This window comes from Agelaius tricolor, unplaced genomic scaffold (genome assembly GCF_023055355.1).
Source record: "Agelaius tricolor isolate 1412-34295 unplaced genomic scaffold, bAgeTri1.0.p SCAF_18, whole genome shotgun sequence".
Taxonomy (NCBI): domain Eukaryota; kingdom Metazoa; phylum Chordata; class Aves; order Passeriformes; family Icteridae; genus Agelaius; species Agelaius tricolor.
Window position 1 is genome coordinate 4629354 of NW_027269278.1, and position 12897 is coordinate 4642250.

General features: G+C 41.2%; 1 protein-coding gene across 3 annotated transcripts in view; it reads left to right on the top strand.

Moving 5' to 3' along the window:
- Positions 1-12897, top strand: part of SLIT3 (slit guidance ligand 3) — a 494398-nt gene that overhangs the window by 268732 nt on the left and 212769 nt on the right. For all 3 annotated transcript variants that reach the window (XM_071443101.1, XM_071443102.1, XM_071443103.1), the window contains one exon: positions 4896-4967. In XM_071443101.1, the coding sequence (XP_071299202.1) occupies positions 4896-4967 (72 nt within the window). The remainder of the gene's footprint in view (positions 1-4895; positions 4968-12897) is intronic.

The window sequence follows — 12897 nt, forward strand, 5'->3', positions numbered from 1 at the left end:
GTCATTAATATTTGCTTTTATTTAAATATTTAACTAGATTTTGGGCAAAATATAGAAAGAGGTTATAGTAATTTAACTACTGTCACAGTATAATTAAAAAATAGATTATTACTTGACTCTGCAGTGGCCTTGGTAGTGTTTGAAAATGGGAAAAAAATCCCTTACTGAATAAAGTACAAAACACTGGTTATAAAGTCCATTATTGTTAAATGTTGATGCTTGAAGGGCCTCTTCTTTGTGAATGTGAGTGTGGCAAATTGCAGAAAAAATGCTGAAATCTCTTATATAGTTGGTGGGCTTGCTAGTAATACAAATGCAGGGTTTTAAACAGAAATTTTTTAATGTTAATAAAAAATAGATTATTTCAGTTTTGGTAAATTTCACCCTGCATGAATTCAATTCTTTTATGTTTTAGAATATTTCTGTGATTTAAAAAAAAAAATCTTAAAACTAGTTACATGAAAAAATTTTGCCAGCTTTGGTGCTGGGGATTTTTATCTCTTAAATGCATTTGAAAATGAAATATTCCTTATTGTTGTGAGCAAAACCTTCAAGGCTTGGTATTTAAAGGATTATTTCAAATGGCAAAAGAATATCAACCTTGTAAAACCCTGTTCCTTCTAAATAGTATTTGAAATTTAACTCCTATTTATGATAGATAATGCACCAGTCTAAATGGATAAGCCAGAGTTACACTGTCAGGGAAAAAGTGTTTTAAACATTTAAAGTGGCATTTTAGCCAAGCCATAGATTCTCCTGTGATATAAATCTGTTAGGATGCAGTGTTATTTCTCATTTCTTAGAAAGGTGATTTGTGTCTAAGGTTTTTTGATTTTTTTAAACATCAATTTTAAGTTTTATCCATCAGTTGCATATAATGTACTCACATAATTTTCCTGCTTTTCAATAAAAACTGAGAGCAGTTTTTGAGTCCACATTAGAGCCAAATTGCAGTAATACATATGGCTTTATGTATTACAGCTCTGCCACATGAAAGATGTCTTTTCCTCCAGAGACTTTTAGAAATTCTTGGATTGTTTATAAGCATTTGTCTGTGTCACACTCCACCTAAATCCCATTTGCCCATTCAATATTTTCCTTGCTCGAGTGCTTTGCTGTGCTCTCGGAGGTCTGTGGTGCTGCTGTCGTTCCCTGCCGGCATTGTCTGGTTGCTAATTGCCTGTCAGGGAGCTCTGGGATCCCTGCAGCCCCCGGGGTGCGGTCAGGGTGGATAATCCAATCCCAGGGGAGCTGCTGGCTGTCCCAGCTGGGATCTCAGCTGCCCTGCCCTGGCAGCATCGCCCAGCCCAGCTCTGGGAGCTGGGTCTGCTCAGCTTCACTGCTTTGTGGCTGATGCATGAGAGATTCAGCATTTCACCCAAACACTCCAGCCAAAATCAAAGTTAGATCTCTATGCAACTCAGCAAAATTTGGAAGGGTCACACAGCTCAGTTACTGTGGTTTCATTCATCCTTCAGCAGCTCAGTGTTTCTCTGTGAGGATGTTTTTTGGTCAGAGGCAGTCAAATCACTTGGTGGGTTTAGATAAAGTCTGAGCCCAGTGCTGCATTCCTTCAAAAGGCAGAGTAAATGCAGGTCTGGAAAGTGATTTTGTCCATGTATTTTTAAAATTGCCTCTTAAATCTGAGTTTGTGTTGTCTGACCTTTTAGCACCAGCATGTTGCACTACTACGTGCATAACAACCCATTTGCAATCTCAAGGAAAAGATTTTCTAGAAAGGCTATGAGTGCTGACAAATAGAGGTGCCATTTGAACCTGAACCAAGGCTTCTGCAGCCCAAGACCATTTTTAGAAATTCCCCTGTAAGCCTGGAGCAGGTGAGGTGTGTCTCAGGAAGCTGACCTGTGCTCTGAGTGCTCTGTTCAGGATGGAGAGATGGGAGATTTCCTCAGGGAAATGTAGCTTCCACCTGCTCTGAAATATTGGGCTATTTTTAAGTTGAAATTTTACCTTCTCTGCATATGGTTAATTTTATCCAAGTAAGATGTTCTTTTCAACAAATGTTAGGGATGTCTGTTTGGCCCCTGGAGGAGCGGCGTGCACAGCCTGCCCACACCGAGTGTGTGAGCTGGCTGCTAGTCCACATCACAGGGGCTTTGTTTTGTCTTCATAAGCATAAAAAGATGTGCTGGACACCTTGGCTTTCTGTAAGACTTCCCTTAAACTTTTCCCAAAACTTTAAACTTATCACTTTGTTGTGCAAGGAAGACATTTAGATCTAAACTCTCAAATTTCTAGTCCTGACTGAATGGCTCACCAGGGTGCTGTACAGATGCACAGAAATAGGATTTCCATCTTTACACACAGAGAAATAAATAGGGAGTCAGAGGGTCTTAAAACCTAATTTTAAGACAACTAGCAGTTCTTTTCCTTTTGAGAAGAAATTCTCATGTTTCAATGCAGATGCAAATGTGTTGGGGTGATAGATACCAGGAGACAGGAGCTCTGTGACAAAGGAGCATTAAACACGTGAGTTTCACCCCAGAGACTGTGAAGAATTGGTTATGGGCCAGAGAATCAGGGTGTATCACTAATGAATATGTTCCCTATTTACTGATAACCCTGCTTAGCTGTGTGTCTTTGAGCATTGAGAGGTTTCCTTTGCTGTGATCCTGTGCATCGATCACACAGACTAAACCTGGTTGTTGGCAGTGGCATGGCTGGACCTGTGGAAATATGATTAAAATGGTCATTACGCTTTTTCAGCAAAAATCAATCTATGAGAGTAGCAGTTTTTTTAAAAATACAATACCCACTAAGGAATCCCTTTAATCAGAAGGCTTTGAGAGTAGCACACTGTGGGGTTTATTTGCTTATTTTAGTGCATTTGGCAGAAAAATCAATATCATAGTATAACTCCAATAAAAATCGTGCAATATCTAGTACTTCCCGTAGAAGGAGAGGGAGAGGTGATTCTCAAGTTGAGGCTCCATTCACCTCATCATGTTAATATCTGCCAACCTTCTGCTTAATAAAGCTAAGTGTAAAGCACTTAATCATGCAGAAAGCACAGTATTTAACTCATTTGGAGTTTATTCCTCTCCAAAATGCACCATCCCTTCCGCTGGAGCCACAAATTTTTGTCAATTAAACAGGGATACCAGGACAAGTCTTCTCAGCAGTCAGAAACAGAGAGATTTTAGGATCTTTCGCAGATGGTCAGAGAAACAGAGAGAACATAAATATGTATATATATACATTTATCCAGATACGTATATATGCTGTGCATGAACTCCTACACACAGAAAAATCCCTTTTGGAGGTTTGTACATCCCACTGTCTGCCAGTATTGGAGACATTGCTGAAGTTTTGCCAAATTCACAAAGTTCTCCAAAGTTAGCAAATGCTATAAGAAATCTTAGTTGGGGCTTTATGGTTCCTAAGGTTTTTAGTAGACCTTAGAGTGTGAGTGGGGTTTCCTGTACTTTAACTCATAAAAAATACCATGTTCATTGATACAAACTCCATCACCAAAGGGTGAGTGTCCCATGGTTGTCAAAGATGTACATGTCCAGGATGCTCAATGTTAGCAGATCAAACTCAGTATTTAGAGGGGCTCATAGAGACTGTATTTGCTCTGTTTGTGCTTCATTGTTGTATAATAAGAAAATAGCTGCAAATGTCTATTTAGACCAAAAATTAGATACAGGGAATAATTGGAAAGTAGTTGATCACACTATACAACCATACTATACGTGGGTGTTAAATATTTCCTATAGTTGCATATATATATATATATATATATATATATATATTTCATAAAAATCAGAAACTACAGCGTAATCTTTATATCTTTATTCAAGATACTTTACCCACATGGTACAAAAGGTCTCTGCCTCATCGAATCCAAAGTTTATGCTGTGCAAAGGGCAGTAACAGATAGTCAGGAGCTTGCATCTATTTTTTCATGAAATGCAGATATTTTACTTGCATGTGACTGGATATGTAATTTTATTTCTTTAAGTGTAAAATTTAAGGGATCAGATGTCAGAAAATGTAATCACTGAATTTTAAATTACAACTTTAATTCTTTTAAGGAGAGGAGACAGATGTAGCTGTCTTGCTGCATCCACATGTATTGCAAAATACATTTAAATCATGCGCATACAGGGAGACAAATGAGAGAACTCCGCCACCCAAATATTAAATTACATGTTTTGAAGCAAAATAGTGTTTTAAGTGTACATGTGTATAATGCTTTTTGTCACTGGATTGCTCTCCCTGATGCAGTTAGACAGAACCTGTATTTAGTCAGAAATCTTTCAATAGAAAGGGCTACCAGATGGGACCAGTAACAATGCAGAGAGGCATCGAACCACCACAGACATTTGGTGCTTAGAATAATAAAAAGACTATAAAATTAGATTAGTTGAGTCTAATTTGGAATTGGTATATTCCCTATGCACTCTCACAGCTCTTGGGTAGATAAAGCCTGAAGATTTAGTACTGTCAGGACAGAGGACTCCAACTTCCAGTAAAAGAAAAAACGGCATTCTGTGAGGTCACGGAGGGCAGCCCAGTGACCTCCAATGATTTACAGGCCTTTAGCTTAATGAAATTGTTTCAGTGACATGACGGTAAAAGCTCATAATGGATTGGATGCCCTAATGTAATGAAATTACTCCCTTCTGCCTTAAAAAAAAAAAAAAAAAAAAAGGCCAAAAAAAAAAAAAAAAAGGCGCAATTAATATTTACTGAGACCTGACAGGCTTCAGTGTGCGGGAGCGTGCAGCGCTGTCAGACAGCCGCGAGCAGCCCCGAGCAGCGTGGCAGCTGAGCAGGCGCTGCGAGGGGGTGGAGGGACACCTCGCTGACAGGGAAGCCCCAACCTGGCGCTCCGAGCCAGCCTTCATCCTCTCCCTTCCTTTCTGCAGGCAACTGGACAACAACCAGATCAGCTGCATCGAAGATGGAGCCTTCCGAGCGCTGCGCGACCTGGAGATCCTGTGAGTGGACTTGGTGCCGGGGCGGTGGGGGGTGGCTGTCCCCACAGCGCTGTGTGCTGCAGTGCTGCCGGGGCTGGGGGCTCTGCAGCCTCGCTGCCCACCTCAGCAGGTGCGATCTCAGCCTTCCCCGGGCCGGCAGCGCTGCTAATTAAACCACAATAGGCGCCGTGTGCGCTCTGAGGAGCGCGGAGATCGCTGCCCTGGCTGCTGCCTGGAGCAGATGGGTTCAGCAGCATTCCCGGCGTGTCCGGCGTGTGATCTGCAGCCAGAATCCTGCCCCGATGGCGAGCACAGGATGGGGAACAGGTTCATGGGCAGCAATATTGCGAGATCGGTGACCGCTGCCCTAGACAAAAGCTGTTTCAAAGGTGTTTGGTGTGTAAGAGGGAGGAGAGACGGGCGCTTGGCAGGCTTGTTCAGTGCAGTCATTGGCTTTTGGGGAGGATCCTTCTCTGAGGGCTGAAATAACACCACGTTGTGCTCTTCATGTACCACAAACTTTACACATAGGCTGTTAAAGCTGCAGCACATACTGAATAAAAGGTTTTGACAGTGAAAGCTGACTCTACCAGAGACGCAGCACATTAGATTTGGAGCGCTGTCATTGTAATGTAAATCCAATATTATCCTGAACTTGGTATCTGTGCAGATAATTCGCTTATTACTTATTGCAACTTGTTCACTTAAAGACCTTTTCTAGAATAGGTTTTCACAGTATGAACTGCTGTAAAGCTTTCCCTGTCACCCCAAAGTTAATCCTGCAAAGCTGAGTGTCAGTACTCATGAAAGCACATAATTCTGAGCTGAAATGGGGGGGGGCAGGAAGGACACGCGACCTCTCCAAAATTCAAACCCTCCTCACACACCGTGAGTTAATGTGAGAGCAGCCCTGACCCAGTGCACACCTTCCTACAGCAGGGAAGGCCTGCCTGGCTGCTGCAGAGCTTGCCCTTAAATTACATGGGATGAAACAGCAAATGGTAGGTGGATGAAATAAGCACCTGCCTCAGCCACTGCTGGCATCTGGAGACTCAGCAGAGTCACGACATGTCCCGAGAGGAGGCAGAGCAGCGGGGCTGGACGGGCAGCCCTGTGCCACTCCGCGGGGTCTGAACGCTCTGGTGATGCACAGGGCTGTCCCCAAGGGCTGGCTCCAGCTCAGACTGATGCTCCAAGGAGCTCTGCCCTCTGTGCCAGCACAAGCTCAGCTGTCTGAGGGACCTGGTGGTGGCCGTGTCTGTCACGGCCCCTCTGTCCCCCAGGCTGGGACCCTGATGTGGATCAGATAGTATGTGTTGTTCGTATTGAGCTAGCAGAAGGTTTCTGCAGAGTTTCTTACCTGGCAACTTATGTTATCAACAGTATTGTTTGAATTCTATAGTAATAGCACTTTTCAGGAAAAGTAATGTGTTACCACTATAAAATTTTACTTGTCTGTCAGCTTGAAAAGTCTACTGTGTGGTGAGAGAAAAGAAGAAAGGATAAAAATGGAACTCCTCTAAAATTGGCTTTTTTTTTTTCCTTTTGATGAACTGATTGTCTGTATCTGCAGAGAGTGAATCAGTCCTCCCCTGACAGCAGACTGTGCTATAACTCTCACTAAATAGGCTGGACAATAAATGGAGCCCTTTTTTGCAATATACTGAGTTCTGCAGGCTCTGCAGAACTTGCTAGGAATGCATTCCTTCTCCCCACGTTCTAGTAAATGCTGAATTAGTTTATTTACCTCTCTGTTTTCAGTTGGTTACTTCTATGCTAGTTATTTATGGGTGGGAAAAGATGAGGCAATAAGGATATATAAAATAGATCATAATCAGTTATTTAGTGCATTTTTAATTTTCAGCACAGATACACTGCTACAGGAAAAATAATCTATATTAATTCTAAAAGATGAGAAAACACATTGATAGTATCTATTTCTAAGCTTATTTTTCTTGCAGTCACAAAATGTGTGTTTTATACTTCCAACATAATCTGAATTTTTTCCCATGTTAATCTTCAAAGAAAGTCTGAGAATTTATTCTATCAAAATAAATTTGCTAAATGCCCCAGAGAATATAATATCTTTAGTTGTAAAACAGTCATAAATGTTAAAATTTACAACAATCTGACCCATCAAAGAACATTAACAAATGAAACCAAATTTCAACCTTTCAGACCCACTGTGTATTTTATGCAGATATATTTTAACATATAATGCGGTATGTAGAAAATATTCAATGATTCTTGCAAAGATAAATCCAATTATCTCTTTGAACAGTTTGCCAGAGTACCAAATAATGTATTTCTTCTTTATCTTACTGAAATCTTGTGATTTTTTGATAATCAGTGTTTCCATTCCTGTACTTTTCTCCTCACACACGGCCTGAGTACAGAATTCTAAATTTTGTCTATAACTCGGGGCAGAGCCGTGCTCAAAAAACAAACTAAGAATACTTTCTTTAGAAACACGTTGGTTTCTGGATTGCATGTTTCATTCACCTTGAGCTCCTCAAAAAACATGCCTTCAAGGAGCTTGGTGATTCAGTAGCTCTTCAATAGAAAGAAAGGAATTTTTGTGCAGTTATCCTTCAAAATGCAGAGCACGCTGTGACCCGTGTGGCTTATTCCTTCTCACCAACAAGTTGTTTTCAATACTATTCTCGTTTTCTTGTTTTTGCGTTATAAATATCTTCCCATACCAACGAACAGCACAGAGGCAGAGCTGAAAACCAGGCTGAAATTTGTGCCCAAGTTGAGAACTTGGCGTGGTGCAGGGAGCTGGGAACTTCAGCTGCAGCTGGGAGCAGCCCGGGGCACGGAATGCGGCTGCCAACGCCTTGGCGCTCTTGGTCACCTCTGTGCTTAGGAGCCTCTGTGTCCTCGTGACACAAAAAGTGTCACTGGTTTTATGGCCTCACCTACCTAGACCCTAAAGCAGGTGCTGAGTACTACTGCTGATGCTGAGTTTTGGGTTAAAAGATGCAAAAATGTTGAGTGTAAAGCGCTTTGGTGCCTTGCCTTCTCTTGATTGTCTTTGCCCATGCAGCAAGTTGAAAATGATGTCTGAGAAATGACCTGCAGAACTGATGGACTTAAACATCCTGTCCTGGTAGTTCTGTGCTGGGGCTGGCTTTTTGATTCTCGTCTCAGATTTTCTGAACAGATTCTCATGAAGGATTTGGTTTATATCTGTTGAGAAAATAGGAAATTTTTCTTGTTGACATAATTCCTGTGTCCCCCTTTTTGTAAAGCATATTTCAATAGGTTTGGTCTTGCATTCCAAGATGCAGAAAAGTGTGTGCAACAACTGAAACAGTGATAAAATGGAAAATGGTCATGTGTTCCTAAATGAGTGGCAAAAGGCATTAACTGTCTTATGACTTGTTAGCATAGAAATGCACAGAAATGTTGAAGAAAATTGGTGGGAAACCTTTGCTAATTAAAGATTTTTTTAGAAGGAGACGGTCTCTGCTCTGCTTAATTTTTACTCAGGTCCTGTGGCAATATCTGGCAATAACACTATTATTGAGAAATATCTGTTACTGTAGCTGAAAGTATGATTAAAGGATATTAAAAAAAACCTCAAGACCAAACGAAAAACCCAGTGTAGTCTTCAAAATGATCAGCCATTATCCCTTGTGGTGTGACAATATGCTGTTCATATACTTTGTAGTCTAGAAATTAGTCCATGATTTCCAAATGCCCAAAATTATTAAGGATATGAGATAAAACATGTCTAGGGTTCAGAATTTCACTTCCAGTCTCTTAGGACACATGAATAAAAGAAATTGATTTTAAGATAGTTCAACAAGCTCAAACTGGATAAACTGGTTATATTGAGTGCCTGAGCATACTATTGTCATTAAACTGGGAGGGCTGAAGCATTTTTCTCAGTAAGAAACAGAACTCAGTTTAGCAAAAAGCCCATTAATTTATTTGTCATTGTTTTGTCTCTCTGGGATAATGGGAAAACTGTGCGGTGGCATGGGAGTTGTATTGTGTGGACAGCACAGAAAGAATTACAAGTCATTGTTGACAACTTAGGTGGAGTGTTTCCTTTTTTGTTTTTTATATTGTAAAAGCTGTTTTTCTCCTGCTTTAGAATGATAGCCAGAGGGTCCAGAGCTTGAACACATTCTGTTTGTTGCATAAGATTTTATCATACCAAGAGCTAATCCTAGGAGGTCTGTGGGTAGTATTCTGTTAAAGAAGTCACATGGGTTCTTGCTGTACAGAGCTAGTACAGAATGATTTGGGGGTTTGTTTGTTGTTAGCCACATTATTTGCAGGTCTTTCATATCATATGGCTGAGTTTAAAATGCTCCCTCCTGAGTTTCACCTGTTTTTGGAATGAATGAGGACTGACTGCCGTTGAGCCCGTAGCCACACGCGCTCAGGGATCCACCAGTCCACTTTGGGTCCCTTAGTGTGAAACATCGTGCCAATTAATCCACAAGTAATGATGAAAAAGTGCAAGTATAGTCATCCAAATATTTGTGACTTCAGTTCCAAATGAGCCCTAAATGTATTATATTAAAAAGATAATTTCTTCTGATTGCAAAATGTAATAAAGGTAAATAAACTTACACCACCTTTCCTTTCCTAAAATCTTAAAGTAATGAGAGAAATTGAAATCCTTCTGTCTTGTATGCAGAACCTTTTCTCTCCAAATATTTCTGCTACACTCTTCTCCCTGCTCCATGGCAAACCCACAAAACCACTGAGCTGTAAGGGCTGTGCCGATGTTGTTGAGCTCCAACTCAGCCCCGAGCCGCGTTGGGTGGGACACAGCCGGTCTGTCACACCAGCCTGGCCTGCAGCCCCAGCTCTGTGCATTGTCTGCCACAGCCAGGCTTTGCAACCATTTGACCAGTGGGTAAAAATTTGGATTATTCCAGCCGTCCTTGTTTGGATTCAATATGTTCCTGTTATAAACGATTCTTTGATAAAAGCTTTAGTCTGTGCAATTTCTAATAGAGATGTCGTGGGTGAGTGTGATTATAATGCACACTCCCTTTTGTCATAGCAAACTTTTAAGAACTTTTCTGAACATGAATCAATATTTTGTGCCACAGCCAGGGTTTAATTGTTCCTAGGGTTGCCTCTGTATGCTGAACGCTCAGTTATGTAGTCAGTTTTACTTATTTGCAAAATGCTATTCTGGGCATGTCTTAACTAGATAGAAGATTTTTATTTGCTTTCACAACCTGGAGAGACAGGGAGCGAAAGTCATGACATAATTCTAAATATATGAGATGTCACTGCTTAATGAAAGCCTGAAAATGCCACACAAATGTGATTTCCTCCTCTATTTTCCTGCAAATTACGATCGGTGGAGGCAATCAGGATCAAATTTAAACTCTGTAAATCACGTTCCTATAACTGATACCAAAATGCCTAAATACAATAATGAAAATGAGAATTCTTTGTCAAATGATGTGCATAACTAGTTTACTTACACTTGAGTACAGTGAAATTTAAATTATTGCAGTTTTTGATTTATGTTTTTTGTTGTTGGTTTTGGTTTTTTTTTTTGTTGGTTTGTTTGGGGTTGTTTTTTTACCCAAGGGTGTGTATTAGCTCAAATGTATGTAAATTAATAAAAGCAATTTAAAATCTTTAGTTATTTCATCAGTCAGTATGGAAAAATGATATGTGTAATAAAAAGTAATGGAAGGGAGCAACCATTGGCAGTTAATTGAAGTATGCACCTGCTTGGTGAAATCAGGTGAAAAACAAGGAGTTTGGCATTTGTAGGAGGATCCACAGTTTTCTATGTTCAGCTTGTCTCACAGACAATCAAGTTATGCCAGAGGAAGTCAACAGTTGGTTTGGCAATAGAGAAATTGTGTGCCCAGAGTACAGAGGTACCAGTAGACAGATGGGAATTTCCCCTTCTCTTCACTCTGTTATTTGTTAGACTGTCCCTTAGTTTCTTCTCTTCCCATTCTTCCTGCCTCCTGTATTGCTGTCTGCAAGGGAAGGAGAGAGGCTCCCAGAGAACCTGGCTGTGGTTACTACAAGGTTTCAGTTACAGAAATAGTCAGAGATAAGATTAACTGCAGAAATGCCTTTTTTTGGGTGAACTTGTAGAAAGTGGAGTGCCCCCCCCAGTGCACCCTAGGGAAAGGAGATGCATAATCAGCCTGACGAGTTGATGGAGGGAAGATGGGCTGCATACGTGGTTGCTTGATAAGAAATGTTTTTATTTGCTGATGCATGTCCGTGGGAGATCTGGTGTCCCTGCTCAAGATGTGGAAATGAAATCTGAGATAACCCCTGTTGTACAGCAGATTACAAATGGGAGGTTGGAAGTACGGCATGGTGAAAGGAACACTGTCCAGATGGCACCATGGTGACAGGCTTTATATCAAAGACCAGCCGAGACAAAATAAGAGTGGCTAAGAGAGGGTCTCTGAAAATCACTGATGCCTGTTACAGATGTAATGTAACTCTCTCTTTATGGGGAGAATATATTTGCATAAATTCATTGATCAATGATTTTGCTAATCCTGCCGTATTTCAGCCATGTCCTTGCAAATTGATGAACATTTCTATCAGCCCTTGGTCTGGATGCCTAATTATGTTACATATTTAGAAAGATGGATTTTTCCCTTCCTGGAGCATATGTAGTAGTTGAATGCTGTGCTCATTCTCCTTCCCTGCCCCATTAGGTTGGAGGGTTTTTTCCCTTTAAGAATAGCCTGGAGCCATACAGGCTGCAGAACTTACCAAGATAAGAGCAGTGGCAGGTTAGAATTATTAGTTTCATGAATCACTCACCAGTTTGCTTTTTGAGGGAGCCCAGTTTTATGGGTTGTGTCGTTTAAAGCCTGGTGCTGCAGTCAGTGCTCCGAGAGATTCCAAAGTCAAAACTCCAGGAGATACAGAGATTTCTGGCGCACCTTTTCTCCTGTGATATTAATTGTTTCATTTGCATGCTCTGCTCATCTTGTGACCTGCCCTCCCTCCCCTTTGACTAATACAGTTTCTTCGTCAGTAATGCAAAAGATGTAGAACAAGCATTTTGACTGTTGAAAGTCAAATGAATGTGAACGACTTAATCCAGAGGACACTCAGCGGTGTGTTTCATGCTGATGTGCAGCTCAACACCTTAACCAAGAGCTGAGCTGAAGGCTAGGATGGAATGAAACTCCTTGCTGATAAAGTTGAGGCGATGACACAGTTCTGAGGGAGCATGACGAGCTCAAGGTGGATGAGCAGTCATTTTATGCTGTACTTTGCAGTGCATTGTTTCTGTGACTCCCCAAGGCAGCAGGATGATGATGCTCCAGGAGATGGATGTGGTTCTGTTGGCACCAATGCAGCCTCTGTGGCCGGCGGGGAGGCAGCATGTGTGTGCACACAGGTTCCTGTGATATCACTGTCCAACATCCCGGGATGTCCTCAGCCCTCCTGCGACACCGGGGTCTGGAGCTGGTGGTGTGTGTGGGAACTCCTGCTTCCTCCGGGCTCAGTCGCAACAGCAAAAAATGATCAATGCAAAAACATTTCAAAACACATAACTGTTTCCCTTCTTTTTTATTGTGTGCAGCTAAAGGCATTGTTGTGACCAGTAGGGGGGTAGATGGTTTGTCTTTTTCAGAGGTTGCTTTTGTCCCTCTGCTGTGCTAAGTACAACAGAGACAAAGGCTCTGAGCTGTAGCCAGTCTTTGTTCAAGGGAGGACTCAGAAGCCTGGAAAGAGAGAGTAAAACTGTTATGGTAGCTCTGAATACAAGGATTGTTGAGCTCCCAATTGAAGCAAGATGTCAGATATTTTACCTTAAACTGTAGCTGCAGAGACCAGGGTACTATGCATTACATATTACTGGCATTCTGGCATACTGACAATCCAGTATTTTTAGCTAGGACAATAATATTGTGTCTGTAGTAAATTAGAAATCAAATCAGTAATACGTAGATAGCTTGGAACTTCTTGGAAGTGA